Raw genomic sequence first — 20,299 nt, forward strand, 5'->3', positions numbered from 1 at the left:
GCCAAAAGCCAGGGAGCCACTGCAAAAAACACAGTCAGTGAATGTGTTCCCCCACTGTGGGTGGCAAGTCCCAGCTCCCGATGAGGCCAACCCGGCACACAAGACAAACAGCACAGCACACACATGAACTTTTGCCACTTTTGTATTTTATTGTGGAACTGAGTTTTTTTTTTTTTCTTTTACATCAAATATCCTCAATGGAAGAGGGGATATTGCACACAAATATCATAAAAGCACTACATATTACTTTCACTGAAAACTAATTTTCTACATTAGATATGACTGGATAGGATAGAAGTGATGCAGGATTATAAGACATAATACCATACACAGCTGCAGACTGACACAAACACCATTCAGAACAAGAGAGAGGAGTGGAGGTGCTTCTCCGCCGGGCTCAAGACCGCTTCCTTCCAGGGCCGGAAAGAGAAGGCTGCATGCAGCGCAGGTACACACGACTCAGGACGGCTGCACAGTGTTCTCAAAGGGGCAGCCCGGTCTTGATGCCTCATCATGATGGCTCCTGTTTGGGGAGCTCCAAACGAGTGCAGAGAAGCTATTTATTTTTTTTCCTTCCTTTTCAGTTTTTGATGCTGCCTTTTAAATGAATAGAGTCAGATTTTTTTTTTAATAGTCAATAGTTTAAATACCAGGTGAATAACCTAATTGCTTTCAAAGAAATGCTCATCCCTAGGCTGCTTTTGGTGTGTTGTTCAGTTGGTTAGAAGATAAAAGCTTACAGTTCCTTTCAAATGGAAACACATCTTTTCTTCTAAATCTGAAGCACAAAATAAAAAAAAAGTTATTAATCTAACTCACAATATCATTACCGAGCAAGAACCTCCTGTGACAGGTGACTAAAGAGAGGCAAGAAAAGCAATTTCAGAATTGTAGAGCAGCTCCTGAGAGCTGAAATTTGGTAATAGAAAATGGAAGGTGGTAGAATTTTCATTAGCAAATGACTGAATCTTATTAAATGAGTATTGAAAAGCTCCTAAACTGCATAAGCTATTGGAGACACTTAAAACATTCATATACACTGGGGAAACCATTCACTAGGATATGTAAGGTTTAAAAAAAAAATTTTTTTTTGAACTCCATGGAAAATGGCGTTGGGGGGGGGGGGGTCAGTCATTGTATCCAGTCCCACCACAAGACTGAGAAAGCATGCATGGGGGTTGGGTTTTGAGAAAGGGGATAGAATTGGTTAAAATTGAAAGTGGAGGATCATCTCTAACATTTAGTCTCTGTAGAATTTTGCTTAAGAATACTACCAAAAGTTCATGATCATGAGTGCCCTCTCGATGGAGTCTCATCATTTAAACAGAGTGTCAATTCCTTTCACTCAAATATTCAATCTGTACAATTGGATTAAGTAATCAGTATGAATAAAGCTCCTAGAAGTCTGTGTCAATCTTTAGCCCTCACCATGAATGTACATGGTACATTGTGATGGCTGTTACTAAACTAATTGTGTACTTATGGAACTAGCAAAATTAGGTTAGTCACACAGGTAGGAAAGGTGTCTGGAAGGACAGGAGCAACCTGCAATGCTGACTTTCCTGGTATACTCAAGCTCTGTGGTCATCACTGAGAACAATGGATGGAAAAAGGTATAGTTGGTTTCATAGGAAAAAGAGCCAGCTGACCAGTGACAGCTTTTGTATATTTTTACCATTAAATCCCATAACAAAAAAGAAGAAAAATAAAGGAGTAGGATAGAATGGTTACAATTGAAGATTGGCTATAATTCTCTAAAATGTTTGTGTTTTTTTAAAAAAAGCAAAATAACGCACATGTTAAATAAACTTAATTTGGGAAACTGGAAAATAATTCCATCTTCTGTCAAAGAAAAATCAAGCAGAGGTCTGGATTTGGCAAGAAGGCTGGAAATCAGTTTCTCTTCCCATGTATTACGTGGACCTAACCAACTCAACTAATCAGTAAATCACCATGAGTATCTTAGGTTGTCTCATAAAATAAGTATGAAGTAGGTAAGTTTATACTCAGTAAAATCCATTTTGTCACAACGAGTTTCCATTTTGTGTGAATTTTTTGTACCCTTTATCAATGTGTCGTTCTTAAGGACTCTAAAGAAATGGGGTAATAAATAAAAGTTGCATTTCTAGAGAAGCCTAAAAAAAATAGAATATTAATTTTTTTAAAAAAAATTAAAACATTTGAAAAATGTAATTCACAGCATTAAGTAGACTGCATAGGTCCTCTGTGAAGGGACCTGAAGAAGCATTGTTTAAACCCTCATAGTAGTTAGCAGTGCAAAACATACACTTATCAGACAAAAATCAACTAAAATGTTAATTTTGAAATAAATAACTAACATAGAAAATAAAATGAGGTCATTGTTCACTACTCTGTAGATCTTAAGAGTCTGCAGGAAACACAACATGACAGAGCACAGCACAGTTGTCACTGAGAAGTTTGCCACATCTGAACACTGGGTGCATCGATCTGCAACTTGAAACTTGACATCAGTTTAAATCATGATCTGGCTTCCAGGTTCATCATAGTTCAATAACGACAATGATGGAAATAATCTCTGAACTCTGTGTGATGAATCGTTGGAGACGAGAATTCGTTTGCTTTCAGTGAATTATTTCTTCTACTTTTTTTCCAGAAAAGAAAATCCCAAAGCAAATTTTTGCCAGGGTTCTTTGAACTTGTCTTGACTCTTTTACCTCATGATTAAAGGTCTTGAAAGAAGGATATAGAATACCACAGAGTGATATACTTGCAAAGGCCTGGAAAAGTAGCCTACCGTGCCATTCTCCCCCACTCTCAAATAACGCGTACTCAGATTTTTATGTTAGGGGAATCAAGGGGTGGGAGGTATCACTATTCCTGGTAGTTATGGGTTTTAATAAATACTATTACTGCACTATCAGACTTCAACCTCACCAGAACTTCAAGAAACATTATTTTGTCTTATGAAAAACTTCAAAAAAAAGACTGTCACTTGAAATTTTCTTTGCATTTTCCTGTAAATCAAAACATTTGTTAAAAATTTCATCTATGAAAAGTTCTCACATATCTAGAAAAAAAAAACTTCTGTACACTTGATCCCATAATTATGCAGAAAGTAATGGAAAATTTAAAAAAAAAAAAAAAAGCCAATGTAAGACAAAGGAAGGTAAATACTGTACACTTGCCGAGAACCTCTTCCACCATTAAGATTCACTGTGTTCCCAGTCCTGATCTTAGAAGCCATTTCGATCTTGGAACTTGCAGTAGTTAAAGAAGCTATGAAAGGCTCAACTTGTTTGGCTGAGGGGCCACAGGTGCACTGAGGTGGTATTCAACACACATGACTCAGCCTCAAACCGCTGCACCCATCAGATCAGCTTCTAGGACCCCCACACGCGCACACACTTGCTCCTTTAACTGGAGTATCTATAATCCTACATGGATGTTTTATAAACTTGCGGTCTCACATTAAAAAATAAGTGCATCAAGTATCTTTGTACATTCAAGTCACTTTCTAAGGCAAATTGTCTACCGTGTGTACTCCCAACCGCTTTGGTATTTGCTTGTTAATTGGGGTGGACTTGGGTGTTTCCGCATGCAGGTGAAGTGACTCCGAGTGGACTAACTGGGTGGACAAATGCTGGGAGCATGCCTTAGATCGATCTACTCGTGTGTTGGAAGAGTCTGAGAGTTCGGAATGGGGCTCAAACCACTCGCGCATCCAGTCTGCGCTCACTACATCATGTCAGTGTGCAGCCTTCAAACTGAAGGAGCTTAATTAAGGCGTGAAAATCTCACATGCCCTCATAACAAGTTTTGTTCTTTTGGTTTCCTTCCAGCTAACTTGTTTCAGAAAATGAAGACCCTTTTTGATGACTCAGACTGACACAAGTTGAGAACTTTGCCTATGTAGACTATAGAATACAGACTGCCTGCAAAAATGCAGCCCTAAGTGCTGGTTATTTTCTCCTCCTTACCCCACCTTGCTCTGTCTCTTTCTCTCTGGGTATCTCACCAGCACACTCTACCATTACCTCTCCTTCTCTTGCATTCTTTTCCTTTCTCATTCTCTCTCTCCTGTGTTCTCTCTCATTGTGCGCGCGCACTCTCTCTCTCTTTCTCTCTCTCTCTCTCTCTTTCTAAGACAAATGCCTCTACCTAGCAGAAGTCAGTTGGGTTTGCTAGTGCATGGTTTCCAAATGTTCAGCAGAGATGAACTGGGGTAGGTAATTTTGCAGTAACTTGAACCCTACTGTGGGAATACTGTTACTTCCCTTAGCAATCAGCAAAAACTAAGAAATATTAGTGACTTGCATCACCGTGACACAGTATAGCATTTGGCAGGTAACAGTTCAGTGACCTATTTAGATGAATTGACTTTTTTAGAAAAGGTGGTTTCAAATTGAAGAATTTCTGGAAACAAAGTTCAAATCCTGTGGTGTGGCTGGCCTTGGTTTTTACAGTTCAATCTTGCATGCAGGGAAGGATTCATCTTGCATAACCACTGTGCTACTGCTTGCTAAAACCATGATGTTGAGGTCTTGTTGTTTCTCATGGGTCTCTTGGTACCATTCCCTCATCACTTCTGAGTCGTGAGTAGGGATCAGGGTTACCTGCAGGGAGACAGAAAATAGCTGGTTAAGGGCAGAGCTAGAAATCAGACCAAAAAAATAGAACAATAATAAGGTACGAATCAGACCATTGAAAGAAGGGGAAAGAGAGGAAAATTTTCTGTTTTTTCCTCAAGAAATACAAAGGACTTTTCAACTTACATTTTCCAGGAATCAAAATGAAGCTGCAAAAAATTAAGTTTTCCTGAGAGAGTTGAAGACTGGAACCAAAAGCGGCTCATGGACCAGTCAATTAGTCCACCTATATTCATCATTGGGTTTTCAAATATTTAGTGTTAATAGAAGAAGGGCTTCGGGTAAGGTGGGATTGCTTGTATTTCCTTTCACACACCTGGGCAATTTTGCATGAAAGATACTGCATATTTAACTCAAGGAACTTAAGTTATCACTGCCGCTTAATTGTGTGTAACTAATATTTCATCCTGGGAACAAAGATTTGTTATCTTTGTGTGTGTGGCTGGGATGGTAGAGTGAGTGGCTGGCTGGCTGGCTGGGTGGGCACTGGTTTGAATGGTAAAAATTCCATCTAATATTCATTAGGAGACCACTGGGTGTTTCTCATGAAATTTAATATGATTAACTAGCAAATAATTCTATTTAATATTATGCAAACATAGTTTATTAAATGACTCTGCAAAACCAATGGTAAAACTGAGATAAGCAAAGATCACAGCCAAAATAAGAGAGGTGGCTCATAGCCAGTTATGATGTTTGTGAGCTGGAAGGGTCTTGTTGGGGACCATTTTCTGTAGTGCTCCTTCTGTAGGATTTCACCTGGACAGGTGATTTTCCAAATGGCCACATTCCTAGCTTTGGTCTATTTGTGAAACACAAAGGAGTAAAGACAATTTTAGTAGCTCTCACATGGAAATACCATTTTGATTCATACACAAATATTCTTGGTATATCAGGGGGAAGATAAAGTAATCTTGGGCCCGTTTTGTAGACAAGTGAATTATGATTAGGATGATAAAGTAGCTCTCCTCCTAGACTATGGTTGGCACCACTAGGTGCCAAGAATAATATTCTAGACTATCTTCCATGTGTGAAATCCACTTTGTCCTCCGGAGGTTTCATGTGTGAGAGACCCACGGGGCACCTCGTGCGATCCACAATCACAGTGGGGCCTCTTTAAACACAATTCCTTCCCTCCACCTCTGAACACAGCTCCATGTGCCATGCAGACACTGTCCTGGGGCTCTTACCTGCATGTTGCTGCCCCATTGGGCTTTCCCTTCCAACAAGGCATCCAGGACAGCCCGGCTGGGCTCCTCGGCAGCAGGGTCATTCCCACTCACCACATAGTAGGATGACCTCACTCTCTTGAAAAATTCGACATCCACATTCTTACTATTGCTGTGATTGGGAATGTAGCACAGGTCCAAATACACAGGGGGGCCTGGAGGCACAGCTGAAGGCTTGGAAGGCTTGGTGGTCCCTGGTCCTTTAGTAAATAAGCAAAGAGAAAAGCCTGGGTCACAGAAAGGCGAAGAAACCCACTGGTCCGGTACTCTCTTCCTACTCATCCCCAAGAAAGTCCTGCTGGATATGCAGAGGGGGCATTTGGATTGGGTGTTTCTTTCTCTCGTAAAGGGCGGCTGAAGAAAGCATAACATGGTTGTTTATCATCTCAACAGGAAAAGCAAAGGATGGGATGGTTTTCCTTTGTGGACAGCCCATTAGAAAGGAAGAAGACTTCTAAGGCCCTCCCAAAAGATGGAACTAGAGAGTAATCCCTCCTCCTAAGAGTTGCTAATGTGCATCCTAATTTGAAATGTGATCTAAGAAACCCATTTTGAAAGTCAAAAAGAGGCCTCTGCATTTGGGAAACCACAGTTAAGCAGTGTTAGTAATCCACCTGAGGATCTCATGTGACAGAAGCTCTGGTCACAACTGAATATCATATCATACCCCATCGTCTGACTCAGTAAATATTTCAGATTTTAACATCCTAGGATCTCCAGGGCCCCCAGAACTCAGTCTTGTTCATAAACTGATGAAACACTGCATTCTGTCCTCGCACAGTACTCTGAAAAGTGAGACCTCTCTCCCTCAGCAAAGCTGGCTACCAAACTTTGACAAGAAGGAGGTTCAGAGGGGCGCCTGGGTGGCTCAGTGGGTTAAAGCCTCTGCCTTCAGCTGGGTCACGATCTCAGGGTCCTGGGATCGAGTCCTGCATCGGGCTCTCTGCTCGGCAGGGAGCCTGCTTCCCCCCTTTCTCTCTGCCTGCCTCTCTGCCTACTTCTGATCTCTGTCAAGTAAATAAATAAAATCTTTAAAAAAAAAAAAAAAAGGTTCAGAAAGATGGCTTTCTCTAGCCAGTCGAGACCTACCAGACTGGGGGAAGGGGCGTCTGGCTGCCAGAACTCCCAGTCTAAATTATAAAGCTGGCAAGGTCAAGATTCAGATGAACCCAAAACTTCCCTGGCAGCTTGTCTAGTGAGATGACTTCCTGACTTGTTCTGGCTAGAAGGTGTCAACTTTTTGAACAGTCACAGAACTGGCCTTCTAAGGCAGTGGTCCTTCAGCCTAGCTGTATAACTTGCATCACCTAGTAAGCCTAATACTCAGGGCCAGGCCTTCCACACCCCAGAGTCTGGCTTCACTGGGCCGGGACAGAGCTTGGGCACCACCGTGTTTTAAAAACCTCCCAGATACATGTTAATGTGCATCTGGATCCTATAGACTTAATCCTCTTTCCTTTTTCCATAGGAGAGTTAAAGACTATCACCCCAGAGTCAAACCACCAGTTGTCCGGTTTTACTTTCCGAAGGATAGAATAGTGATGAGAATCAGCCAAACTGATATTTGGGGAAACTGACTCATTTTCATAAATAACCAGCCATTTTAATGAATCTGAGCTACTTTTAGCTCAGATTTACCTCATGACGTCCATATTCGGGCCTACCAAAGCATTCTGACTGATAGCGGAAGTTCATGAACTAAGGTTCTAACAATTAAAAATGTCAAAATGTCCTCAGTTTCCCCCCGTGAGCTAAATCACCATCATCAATGCCCAACGAACGTTGCTCACAGAAACACAAACTGAGAACTGACAAGAGTCGACCAAGGTTTGTTGTAAAAATCAATCAATAACGCAGTTGGCGTTGTTGTAGAAATCTACTGGGAAAGCACCTTCAAAGTAAATTCAAATGAACTCCTCTCTATCACTTGGCCTTAAGAATACCTCTTTAAATGACACACAAAAAAATGTTCTTAAAATCCCGTTGTGTGGGCTAGAGTGGCTATATCTGGCAAGTTTGGTAGCCAGTTTCAGTCGGTTTTTAATCTGTCTGGAAGGATTTCATGTTTTCTCCCAAGTGCAGGCCAGTTGCCAACTCTTTCAAACCAAGAGGTTAATTATCTGGTGGTTTTCCACTACTTCTAAGCATGAGCAAATTCAGATTGTTGGCTGCACGCATGTACAAAGAGGAAACGTGATGAGAACTCGGGCTTGAAATTGACCCTCCCGGCTGCTCAAAGTAAAGCTTTGCAGCTCTAAGTGATGCTTCCTCACATGCACAGAATTTAAGAGTCCCAAGGGTCAGCCATCAGGTTTTTCCCTTAATAAATGAGGAAATGTTATTTAAATTATTTTTTGCTTTACACATTTGGGTCGATTTATATTACTTTGTGAACTGAGATCTGAAATCGCTGAGTAACTACTTAAAACAAATAAAATGTATTAATGCAAATCCCTATGATTGGTTTGAAGCAAAGAAATGAAGCCGGGCCATCAGAGAGACCTGCTCATCAAAAACCCAGGTCACTGCTGAGAACTTGATGAATAAGGGAATTGGGATCAAAACAGAAATGATCAAAAGTCAGAGATATCTCCTACCAACTGAATTTCAAACTGGTATAGAATCCTGACTGTTAGTGAGACCATGGCCTAAGAGGGAGATAAGAAGAGCTTTGATGTTTTTCTCTCAATTTGTACTGTGTACTGGCAATTGAAATTATGACATTCATTGGCCAGTAAGAAAACAAATAAGAGTACTACCTTTAATGTGCATGTCGCCCTAGACTGGTGATTATTTTTAAACGTAAAAATTTTCTAATTTTTAATTTTTAAGTGTCATAACTTTACATTTAAAAATGTGATAACTTTACTTTAAAAATTTTTTTTCATAAAAAAAATTGTATCTAAATCTTGGGCCTACACTGGCCATGCTAGGCTAGGCTTGGCTTGGCACTCCTGGTCTCCCTAAGCCTTTGGGAGCTCCTGGCCTGTGTCACCTTCCCTTGATTCTGAGGCCCATGTGGCTGAAGTCAATGCCAACACCGTCTCCCAGGGGAGCCTGAAACACACATCCCTGGTTCTGAAGATTCAGAACAAGGCTGTGATTGCTCTGTTGCAGAATGGAACAAAGCCAGGAAATCACACCTGGTGAATCAGAGCCGCTCCGGGCAGAGTGCCACACCACCCTCAAACCTGTGGCCCCACGGGGCTGAGACCCACGCCTTTTGGCAGAAAAGGCTAGTAAGAGGGGAAAGGGACTGTTGTACTCTCTCATCTTCCTAGTACCAAGTCGCAGGGAAATTCAAAGGCTCCGGTCCAAGTGCAGCAGTCTTGGCCTGGATCAGGGTGCCGGCACCTTCCACCTACCTGCAGCTGCAGTCTTGACCGACTTGGATGTGGAGGCATTGGCGGCATTCTTGGTGTCCTTGTCTTTCTCTTCCCCACGTGCAGCTTTGACCTCGGGAGTGGTAGTGGTTTTTGTTGCTTTCTCCACAGATTCCTTCTTCTTAGGAGAAGCCACTCTAGACACTTTATCTGAGGATTCCTTCAAGCCCGCCGGTTTGGGTGAAGCTGCAGAGGGCTTCGACTTCCCGTCCCCCTTTTTGACAGGGGATGACGACTTGGTCTTTGTGCCTGGCTTTTTGGTTTTGGTCTTCTCTTTCAGGTCTTTCTTCAGAGCTTTGCCCAGGTTCTGCTCGATGGCCAAGGCCTCCGGGTCCATCATGGACACGTCAGGGTGGCGTGGAGAAGGGCTGCGGTCCTGCATGGGAGCTGGAGGTGGGTCCATGTGTCTGTATGTGACAGTTTTGTCTGTGGGGATGGTTTCTGATTCATCTTCAGAGTCGATATTTGCATCAGCTGTGATGGAAGGGCACTCTTCAGTCTCCGGAGGGACATCAGAATCCGTCTGGGAGGGAGCAGACTCGCTGACTGAGGTGGGAGGGGTTTCGTCACATTGTCGCCCCTGTGGCTTTCCTCCTGGAGGCGGTGGGGCTCCCCCTGCTTGGGTGAGGGGCTTTTCGGATTCTTCAGTTGGCTCTTCACTGGCAAACCACTCGAGAGGATTGGGATTAATGAAGGAGGGTGAGAGCTCCGTCTTGGGATGCTTGTATTCACAGGAGGACACAAGGCATAAGTCAACATCCTGGCGAGCCTCTGAGGGGGACTTCTTTTCCGCAGTGTAGCACTGGTCCGAAGTCTCATAGGAATACGTAGATGCTTGGGGCGTTCTGGTGATTTTCTCTGCAGTCTCATAACAGTACTTTGAAGCCTCAGGGGTTCGTGTAGCTGTTGTAGATGTCTCATAGGAGAAACTTCCAGACTCAGAGAAACTGGCAATTTTCTCAGTGGTCTCATAAGAGTAGCTAGAATCCCCAAGTGTGTGGCCGCCATCTTCAGGGTCATCATAGCCATTGCTGATGTCATCCAAGAGCCTTCTAGACCTCTCAGTCTTTTCATAGCTGTAACCACTCACTTCAGGGGTCCTCATCGTCTTCTCACTTGTCTCATAGCTGTAGTCCCCCTCTTCAGGGCTCCGGGTGGTCTTCTCAGCAATGTCATAGGCATAGCCACCATCTTCAGGAGTCTTGGTGGTTTTCTCAATGGTGTCATAGGAGTAGCTGCTGTCAGATGGGGATTTTGTGGTTCTTTCTGTCTTCTCATAGTAATAGCCACTCACATCTGGGGGCCGGGTGGTTTTCTCGTAAGACTCATAGTCGTAGCCTTCTCCATCTGGGGATCTGGTTGTTTTTTCGGGCTTTTGATAGGCATAGCTGAAGTCACCAGGCGTCTTCCCTCCACTGTCCTTCTCCACACCAGTTGAGGTCAAATCTCTGTTCAAGGCTAGCTGGTGTTGCATCGTATCAAATAACATTGAGGCACGGAAGCCATAGGGCTCTGCGGATGCTGCATCCATTGCTGGAGGAGAGGAAGTGTGGCAAACTGCTATGCTCTCTTTGACGGCAGAGGTAGAATCTGAAAAGCTAGGTGAATATAAAGGAGAGGACTCCCGCGGGGTGAGTGGCGAGATATCAGATTTTGGTGAGAGTTTCTCTCCTTCTAGACTTTGTACTTTTTCTGAGGTGAGTGAGGCATATAAGGATATATCTCTGGGAGGAGCAACGTCGGATAGAGTGTCTTCTTGGAGAGGAGATGCTATCTGAGAGGGAGTATGTGCTGAAGAGGTGGATGGAGAAGCCTCAACCTGAGACACTGAGATAAGCTCAGAAAGATCATTATCTTGGGTGTAGGACGGCTCCTCCATTGGTGGTATCTTATGCGATAAACTAGAGTCCTGCATGTCCGAAGGACTGTAATCCACTTCAGTTGGCCCATTTTCAGTGATGTGAAGCATACTCGCACCCACCGTAGGGTGATCTGGAGACTGTCGGCTAAAGTCCATAGCAAGGGAATGCTCAGGGGATTCTTGGCCAAATTCAATAGACATTGAAGACTGTTCTGATCTGTGATCTTGGACTGGTGTCCTGGATTTGGCTGTTTTAGGGGAGAAATCTGGTGGAGAAATTGACATTGGTCTTGGACATTCTTCTTTAGATGGAGACATTTCTGTTTCCTGGAAAGTAGTCGGCGTTTGCACCACAGACACTGAAAGGGAGTCATCCACTTCAGTGGAGTGTGGGGAGCCAACCTCAGCATGCAGAGAAGGAGACACATCATCTGTTGTTGGCTCTGGAAATGAGCTTGTAGCCACAGAAGCTGTGGATACTGAGGCCACACCCTCCATATGAGAGTATGTGTCTTCTGCTACACCCTCATCAACAGGAGTAGCCGACTTGTCTGAGACAGTGCCTTCAGAAATGGACATCTTAGTATCTTCCTTAAAAGATCCAAACTGACTGACATCTATTTGGGTAGGAGAAACATCTCCTCCTAACTTCCTTTCATCTAAAGCCAGTCCAGATTGAGAACTCAAAGCTTCGACATCGTCAGTTTTCTTTTCTTGACCAAAGTCTTCCTTTATTGGTATAAAGTCTGTGCTTTTCCCTTCCTCTTTGTTTTGGAAAAGACCAGTAGAGGTTATGTCAGAAACTGGACTTAATTTGTCTGGAAAGCCTTGTTTTCCATTCTTTCCTTCAAAGGGGCTTTCAGCACCTCTACCAGCAACCTTGTCATCAGCACTTAGAAAACCTTCATATGCAGACTCGGATCCAATTAGGGGAGGGCTCCGTAAAGGAGACAAAACTTTTTCAATGGGAGATTCTGAGTCAGGCACAGGTTCATCCATGGGGCTTATGGAAGCCCTTTCATTCTCATCTTTGGCATCACTGAATTCAAAACTCACTGGAACCGCTGGTGGTTTTTCGGTTACTTCTGTGGGGAGCTGACTAGACTTCTCTTCTGTGGGAGACTGGTAGTAAGGTGTGTGGCCCGCACTGCCAGTTACAGACTGAGAGGGAGACACCACTTCCAGGGTCTTATCCTCAGGACTAGCACAATGCTCTTCAACTACTTCTTGGGTCACCTCAGGAGACACTGGGGCTGCTTCGGCCTCTGCTGAGACTTGAATCTCATTGGGCGTCAAAGAAAAGTTCACACTGCGTTCACCTAGAGGGGTCTTCTCTATGGGTGAAGGAGGAGATGGGCTCAGGGATGGGCTCTTGGGTGGACTCAGTTTTTCATCAGAGACTGCTGGGATGGATTCTTTGATCGTCAGTGTGGCACTGGCTCTTAGGTCTTTCTCTTCCGAGCAGTACGCATCACGCAGAGCAGATTTGCTAAATTTGTCTTCCTCCATGGACGATGGTGGTGAGATGGTGGAGGCTGATGCATTGTAGTCCTTCCCATCTGTGGCATCTGTTTTTGAGCCTTCAGATAATCCATTGAGTGTCGTAACAGCAGGTTTGCTGTATTCCTGCACATATAGTGCAGACTCGTATTTGGTGATGTTTACAAATTCTTGAGATGGGGACTCTGTCTCTTCGTTGTTGATCTCATCACTCATCACATCGCGAGGAGTAGACATCTCATCCATTGGGGTGGGCTCACTGGAAATCTCAATGGTAGACTGCGTGTAGCCAGAGGTGGCAGTGAACTCTTCAGGCTGGTCTTCTCGATTCTCCTCATCAGAAGCAGTGGCCTCACTCTCTGAGCCTCCAGGTAAAGTCTCATCATGAATTGAAGACGCAGGTTCTCGGGCAGGAGACTGGGCTCCTGGTTGCTTGATGGCTGTGGTAAGGAATCCATACTGATCCTCGACGCCACCAGCCTCCGCAGCCTTGTCGACCACGGCCATCACGTAATCTTCAGCTTCCGCTTTTTCGGGCTCATATTCTTCCTCTCTGGCATCCTCGGCTCTATCCTCTTCATCACCCTCCTCCTCCGATTGTTCAGCTTCTCCTTTCTCCACCACCTCGTTCATGTCTTCTTCTGCCCGGTCATCTCCACTGACCAGAGACTCCCTCTTCTCCTTAATGTGCACATCTGCCTCAGCCTTGGCACTTTCCTCCTCCTCCATGAGGCTGTGCTTGGAGGTGCTCACACACACATTTTCTTCAACGTCCTCTTCTGGCTCCTCGGCCTCCTCAGTTTCTGCCTTCTCTTCATAGTCTCCAGTCTCTGAGGATTCTTCAAAACCAGCTCCTTCGTCTTCATATTTTTCAATGTCATCCACCCCCTGCTTCTCGACCGGCTCCAGCTCCTCTGGAGTTTGTTCACATTCACCCTCCCCTTCAGTGGTGGTGATTCCCTCATCGGGAGACTCAGCAGGGCCTTTGATGACTTCTGTCTCTTTCTGGATGACATAGGCTTCGACTGGCTCAGTTTCCTTCAGTTTCTCCTCATCTTCAATCAGCTCCAGCTGAGGCTTCATGTCTTTTGCTACATCGACCTCTTCGGCCTTTAGCTCTTCAAAGTCCTTGGTCAGATCCTCAGGGGATGACATAAGGGACCTCTCGGCCTCAAGTTCTTTGGCAGGGCCAGCACCTGCTACACCAGCTGCTGCTGCCACAGCCGCAGTGGCAGCCACAGAGCCAATGGCTGCAGCTGCAGCCTCTGATGTCTTGCCTTCCTTCTTAATGACTTTAATCTTCCCCTTCTCCTTTGGCTTCCCAGCAGCAACAGAATCTTTCTTAACAGCCTCTTCCTTCTTGGATACTTTTGGTTTTAATGCAGCTGGTTTTTTGGCTTCCGATAGAGGAGTAGATGATTTCTTTGTGTCTTTAGGAAGTCTCTTAATTTCTTTTTTGGGTTCCTTTTCTTCCTTTTTAATTTCCTTCTTCTCTTCCTTCTTCACCTCCTTCTTGGCTTCCTTCAGTGGGGTTTCTTTCTTAACCTCTTTCTTGGGTTCTTTTTTCTCTTCTTTCTTGATTTCTTTTTTTACTTCCTTTTTCACCTCTTCCTTTTTGGGTTTTTCCTCCTTCTTAATGGGTGTTTTGTCCTCCTTTTTAGCCACTTCTTTCTTAGGCTTTTCCTTCTCCTCTTTCTTTTCTTCAGATTTTGCCTTTGTTTCCTTTTTCACCGTCTTCTCCTTGGCGACTTTGGGTTTGACATCTGTGGTGGGCTTTTCAGCCACCTCAGCTTTCACCGGGGGCAGCTCTTCCTTGCTGGGGACCTCCTTTTCGGTCATTGGAGGTTTGGTCTCTGTTTTTATGGGCTTGTCTTTTTTCACAGTTACCTTTTCTTTGCTTTCAACTTTGGGTGCCTTTTCCACGTGATTAGCTTTTGCGACGTCAGGGGTCTCTTCTTTTGACTCCTTTCGGACAGATTTACTCGCAAGTGGTTTTGCAGCTGGCTTCAGGCTCTCTCGGCTGTCGGCTCTCTGTTTCAGTTTCACTTGTTTCACAGCTGGAGTCACCACCTGGCCAGTTAGGTCCTTCTGGGTGGCCAGTGGCTGTTTCAGAAAGTCTAAGTGTTTGAGCTTTTCCAGTCCTTCCAGGATATTGTACTGGGTGCTATTGCCAGGAAACAGGACCCGAATGATTTTCTCTGCAGGATTTGCTGGATGCCACACAATCAAAGAGGAGACTGAAGTTAAGTAGGAAATTGGGATATCTATTTCTTGACCATTAGGCAGGATTAGTTCAGCCTTGTCTTTGTTAGTGCCAGTCCACTGTTGCATAAAATACTGCATTTCCTTGCTGCTCTTGACTGGGTTAAGGACGTACATCTCAAGTTTACCAACTCCCATTTTTTGGAAAAGAATGACAGGGTCAATGGTATTGCCTACGCTTCTAAAGAGAGGTTCTGGCTTCATAGACAATTTATTTAGGTACTGGAGAGTGAAGCAAGCTTCTTCTATGCTTCTCTTCATCTTGATGTTTGGCTCTGGATTTTTAAGATTTTCAGGGACATTGAGAAATACAACTCCTAAGTCAGGAGAGATGAGGTTTTTCATCCAGTCACTATTTGTGGTGGAGCCCTGAGACTGTTCTTCCTCGAGCTCTGCAATCTTCCGCTGCAGCATGCTGTTTATTCCAGGCAAATTGTCATCCCCAATGTGGGTGAGTAGGATGGAGTCCACTCGGTCCAAGTGTCGGATGAGCTTCCAGAAGCAGGATTTCCTTTCCGATCCTCCATTGATGAGCATATTGAATCCGTTCACAGCAAACAGTGCAGAGTCGCCCCTCCCTCCTGGAAAAATGTAACAACAAGGCTTGGAGAGCTTTAGAAATCCGCCTGATGTGGGAGGTTCTAGGATATCAAAGGGAGATGGGACTTCCACTGATTCTGAGAGATACTCGGTAAACTCGGAAAGTCCTTCCATTTCTGGCAATATAGAAGCTGAGTTGAGTTTAATATTAATGAAGTCTTGGAGGTTGTGTCTGTCAAGATTGGAGTTCTTCCAGTCCCCTTCTTCAGGGCAGAACAGTGTTAAGCTGGCTTTGTTGGCAGGATGGGTGGTACTCAGTAATTCCCCAATCTGGGAGTTAAAAAAATAATAATAATAAAGGAAGAAAGAAAAGGTTTAAGTGACTGTCATCACTGATCCATCATCTCCATCCATTACTACGCATTACAGGATCACCGGGTACACAAAGGGCTGATTTCAGAGGTGCTAGTTGGGTAAACACAGAAGTATTGCCATTCTGGTAGCTGAACAGCCTCCACCCTGCACCCTTCTATTACTCCCTTCTGCCAAACCACCGCTCCCCACTGCCAGCACCTCCTCTGGGACCCCCCCCCAGCGTCTGTTCTTGCCCAGCAGGGGACCTCCAGACCTCTGCTCCGGTTCTAGGACCAGTGGCCATTCTGAATGACCAGTGCCTGTGCCGCAGCGGTTATGAAGTACTTTGGATATCACCCCTGGGTGCCTGTCATGCACAAAATGCCCTTTACACAATCATAGAGGAAGCCTATGAGAGTCATCTCACCACTTACATAAAATGTCGATTCCACTGGGCTTGCCCAAAAGGCCTGCCTGACACACTAAAATTTAGATAGAGTGCACTAGTTGTTGACTACTTTTAAAATTTGGTGGATACCAAAGCAAAAAGTTGGATGCGTTTTTCTTCCCCTCAGAGACAGAAAGTTCTAGACTACACATCACTACAAAAAGTCACTGGTTCTGGCATGTTTAAAACATGAGTGGCTCATCCAGGGGATGAGAAAATACAAATCCTCTGATTAAAGTCATGATGAAAGCAAATGGATAAGTAATTATAGGAGCAAGTAGCCAGACTTGTCCCCCATCGGCTCAGGTTTAAATCCAAGGTGAAACATTCTGCTTTCTCACAACTCCTGCTTTTCTCAGGGCGAGCTGGATGTGAGTGGCTAGGATCCAATCTGGCTCAAAATTTTTTCAGTGCATAGGACAGGACCATAGGATGGGAATGCAGAAAAGCAAAGCACGACCAAAACAGAGACTGGGGTTTAATCAAAGTGCTTTCTAACTCCATAGTATTGCCATATGTTTCATGGTCTTGGCTTAGTAAATACTGAGGGAAAATCATGTCATAAACTCCAGTCTTCTCTCAGGTGTGGCAAAGCTCATAAATCAGCCCAGAGTTTCAAGTGAAAAGAGCTCTGTGTCTTTGATGGCTAATGATGAAGAGGAAAGTAAAGACTTCACTTGGCCCAGGCATCCCCCAGCCAGCATGGTATGAGCTCTCACTTTCCAGTCTTTGAATGGTTTCCTGTCTCACACAACCTCCTGGATACTAACATTCCAAGGCAACTAGTGTGTAGATGGGTAATTTATAGAATCTGAATTTTCCTACATTAGATTGTAGTGACATTTCCACTTCTGTTTTGTTAGTGTATTTATCCTACATTTTGTGAAGGGTCACAAAATAGCAAAATAATAAGTCTTTGACTTTGTTGTTTTCCTCAGACTTGACAATTTCCTATAAAAGGGAGAAGAGTCCACTGTTTTAGAAGGTAAGAAAACTGAAAAAGCACATCTGGGGTGGCTTTTACTCAAATTATCTGCTGATCAGAGCAAACATTAGCACCAAAGAGGGTCTGTCGCCAGTAATTAGCAGAGACCCTCATCACCGTTATTGTAGCACAATTAGGGTTCTCTCCATCCTCATTTTCACACCAAGTACATACACACTATTCATGTTTTATAATACATTTTAGAGGAGAAATCTAGGAAAAACCAAAATGCTGAGCCTTCAACAGTGAAATTTTTTTAAAATTAAGTCTACTTCATTGCAGTTTTTAAAATTCCACCCTGAGGGGTGTGGCAGCTAAGGGTATGAGCCAGCTGTGTGTAGAAGGTATTGAATCAAGTTTAAGGAAAAGGTAAAAAAAAACAAAAAACAAAAAACAAACAAACAAACAAAAAAAAAACCCCAACTTGAGGAATACCTATTTCCCATCTTTTCACTTCTATCTGGGAAGTTCCTAAGAAATGAAGGAAATATGACCCCAAAACAAAGCAAATTTGCACAGAATTTTGAGGAAGTCAAGGGTATTGGAAAACAGCAGAGTCTGGTGAATAAAAAACTATGTACAAGGGAAAGCAGAGAAGAAAGTCAGCACTGCACAGGTTTCTTTCGGAAAGGGGAAATCGGGTCTCCCTGGAGAAGCCACAGTGTACTAGCCATGATGAGGCAGGATGCAGAGAGCAGAGCTAGAGAGAGGCCTTCACGAAGGAGAGAGGGAACAGGAGGCATGACTCCCACAGTCTTAGAGCTACACAGCGGCAACAAAGCCTATGTTTCCCCCCCATTGCCTGAGCCAGCTTCCAGACCTGACCACCAACACGAATGCTGGAGTGAGTGTCTCAGAGCAAAAGACTAAGTCTTAAAAACACCCACTCAATCTGTGTGCAACGCACAGATGAGAGAAACAAGGAGGAGCCAACAGCCTTAGCAGTGGCAAGGAAACTTGTGAGTACGTCTCAGACTTGGAAACAGTGTCTTCCTCTTATAGAGTTTGGAAATATCATCGTAGTAAATGGTAGTTAGTATAGCCCATTGTAGTAGAAGTTTGTGAATAGGAGGAAACACACCCTCGTGTATCTCTGTATCGTTATGTGTGTTTCCCTAATACATCATCAGCTCCAGAGGTGTTCGTTAAACTGCACGGAACTTGGCCAATTCAATATGCGCTGTCCTCCCAGAGTGGCTGCTTTGGAAGTGACCATGAGCCTGTGAATACTTCTCAAGCACACTGATTGCTACCCTACATTTGTTCTTAGGAATACGGACGAGAGGCTCAACTAGAAGAAATATTGCTTGGGGCAAAGATAGTCTCTTTGTTAAATATGTTAAAACTCTAATTAAATGCAGGCATACTGGAAGAGGAAGGAAGAGATGAGAAATAATTTACTTTACTGCAGATAATGAAATAAGATTTGAATTTCTAAACCACAGCCTACTCTAACTAGATTTCCTTTTTTGATTAGGTTACTTGCTTGACTGGCGAGGAAATACAGTGGACAGTGTATCTCTGGGTTTTAGCAAGACGTTTAAGAAGATCTCTGAACAGTGTGATAGCAGAATGAGGCGGATACGTAGCCACTCATAGAAATCCTGCTGCTTAGTGTCAACCTGGACGGAGGTCTGTGATGGGATGCCTCAGGCCTCATTTATGTCCTGTAGAGAGCACGGACTTGGATAAAAATGGCAAAGACATGCTTGTCAAATCTATCAGTGGCATGACAATGGGAGGCATAGCAGAAGGTGGGATGGCAGAATTAAAACACTCATGGAAAGCTCTTGACATTGGGATGATGATGGCTAAGTTAACTCTAACAGGCTGGCGTGCTAAAGGGATAAATGTAAGGTCCAGTAAACCAGCAGGATAAAGCAAAGGATTGGGAGATGCGGCTTAACAACCATATTCATGGAGAAGACTCAAGGATTTTAGTTGACAGGCAAGTGGATTTATCGTAAAGCTAAAGAAGCTTAAACTTCAAGGCTCCTCACTGGCATGGTCCCCTCCCAAAACCCTGTACTTAACTGTGTACTGATAATTTTGTTTTCTTTTTCTTAAAGTGAGCCTCTAGTTTATGTAAATTACAGCTCTCCTTAAAGCCTGCATCCCCTCCCCAGTGACATTTAAATTATGGATGTTGATGGTCAAAAGTTACTTTTAGACTTACTTAATAAAAGATTGTATTGAAAACTACAGAAGTCAGGTTAGAAGTCCTAACCTGGTCAGGGACCCCTGGAGTATGGTACCCAGTATGAGTCATGACATTTTAAAGAAACTAGACCAAAACCAAACAGACAAACTGAAGTTGTCATCTCCTCCTCCTTTACCATAACCTCTAAACCTTGCTCTTCAAATACACTTCTCTCTCTAGATCACCTCATCTGCTGCCACGTGTCTCCAGCCCCACTCTTGGTTCCTCGAGCCCCTGACTCATGTATCTAATCGTCTGGTAACCCCAAGGCACTAAAACATGCCCAAGACAACTCCTCACTTTCCCCCAAACCCATCTCATCCCTTTCCTGCCAACAGGTTTAAAGGAAAGCGACCAGACAATGTAATGAACTTTCACTCTCTTCTTTTATGAAGAACGGTGTGCAGAACTGAAAATAATCTGAAGGGAAAAAACAACTGGCAGTGCTGGTGATGGGTGTCTGCAATACCTCAAGTGGAAAAGGGAGCGCATTCTTTCCAAAAATAAGATAGAATGAGATAAAGAAGGAAAAACTCTCTAACGGAGAGAATGGAAACTGTCCCAGGAGATGTGATTTCACCTTCTTCCGATTTCAGGGAGGAATGGGTTGCCCAGATGACTCTTCTATCCGTTAAATTCTGGTTATGTAGTTAACCTCCAATGACTAAGACTCCCACAGACTGAAGCTCAAGATGTATTAGTAATTATATTTTCAGTCCATTTATTTTTAATCTATTTTTATTTTTTTTTTAAATGCATCATTTGTTTTTCCTAAATGGTGTTTCTGGTTTCTCTAGAGGGACGAGCATATATCAAGAACTCAATAAAAGGAACAAACCTCAACACCAATGACCTTTAAGGTCCCTTTGTTACAAAGTCATTCTGTACTTTTTCCAAGGACACAGGAGG

At 43.7% G+C, this 20,299-nt stretch overlaps 2 protein-coding genes and 1 long non-coding RNA gene across 5 annotated transcripts in view; 2 read left to right on the forward strand and 1 right to left on the reverse strand.

The window, feature by feature from the left end:
- The window catches only part of MRPS27 (mitochondrial ribosomal protein S27), a 102,057-nt gene extending 92,843 nt beyond the window's left edge, over positions 1 to 9,214 (forward strand). The window contains exons 11-12 of one of the 2 annotated variants that reach the window (XR_014309523.1): positions 4,764 to 4,909; positions 6,251 to 9,214. Coding sequence is in view for 1 of the 2 variants with exons in the window: in XM_082722978.1 (XP_082579104.1) it covers positions 4,764 to 4,775 (12 nt within the window). In the remaining variant the exon portion in view is untranslated. Of the gene's footprint in view, positions 1 to 4,763; positions 5,813 to 6,250 lie in introns of those variants that run through there. The other variant, XM_082722978.1, reaches the window with a different exon arrangement.
- The window catches only part of MAP1B (microtubule associated protein 1B), a 96,443-nt gene continuing 76,273 nt past the window's right edge, over positions 130 to 20,299 (reverse strand). For both annotated transcript variants that reach the window (XM_082722930.1, XM_082722931.1), the window contains 3 exons: positions 9,223 to 15,733; positions 5,819 to 6,057; positions 130 to 4,595 (listed from right to left, as the gene is read on the reverse strand). In XM_082722930.1, the coding sequence (XP_082579056.1) occupies positions 4,440 to 4,595; positions 5,819 to 6,057; positions 9,223 to 15,733 (6,906 nt within the window). In that variant the 3' untranslated portion in view covers positions 130 to 4,439. The remainder of the gene's footprint in view (positions 4,596 to 5,818; positions 6,058 to 9,222; positions 15,734 to 20,299) is intronic.
- LOC309860680 lies at positions 9,548 to 19,392 on the forward strand. Its single transcript, XR_014309525.1, has 3 exons — positions 9,548 to 9,633; positions 17,144 to 17,190; positions 18,668 to 19,392. It is a non-coding gene; the product is annotated as an uncharacterized lncRNA (long non-coding RNA).

This window comes from Mustela nivalis, assembly GCF_964662115.1.
Source record: "Mustela nivalis genome assembly, chromosome: 3".
Lineage (NCBI taxonomy): Eukaryota > Metazoa > Chordata > Mammalia > Carnivora > Mustelidae > Mustela > Mustela nivalis.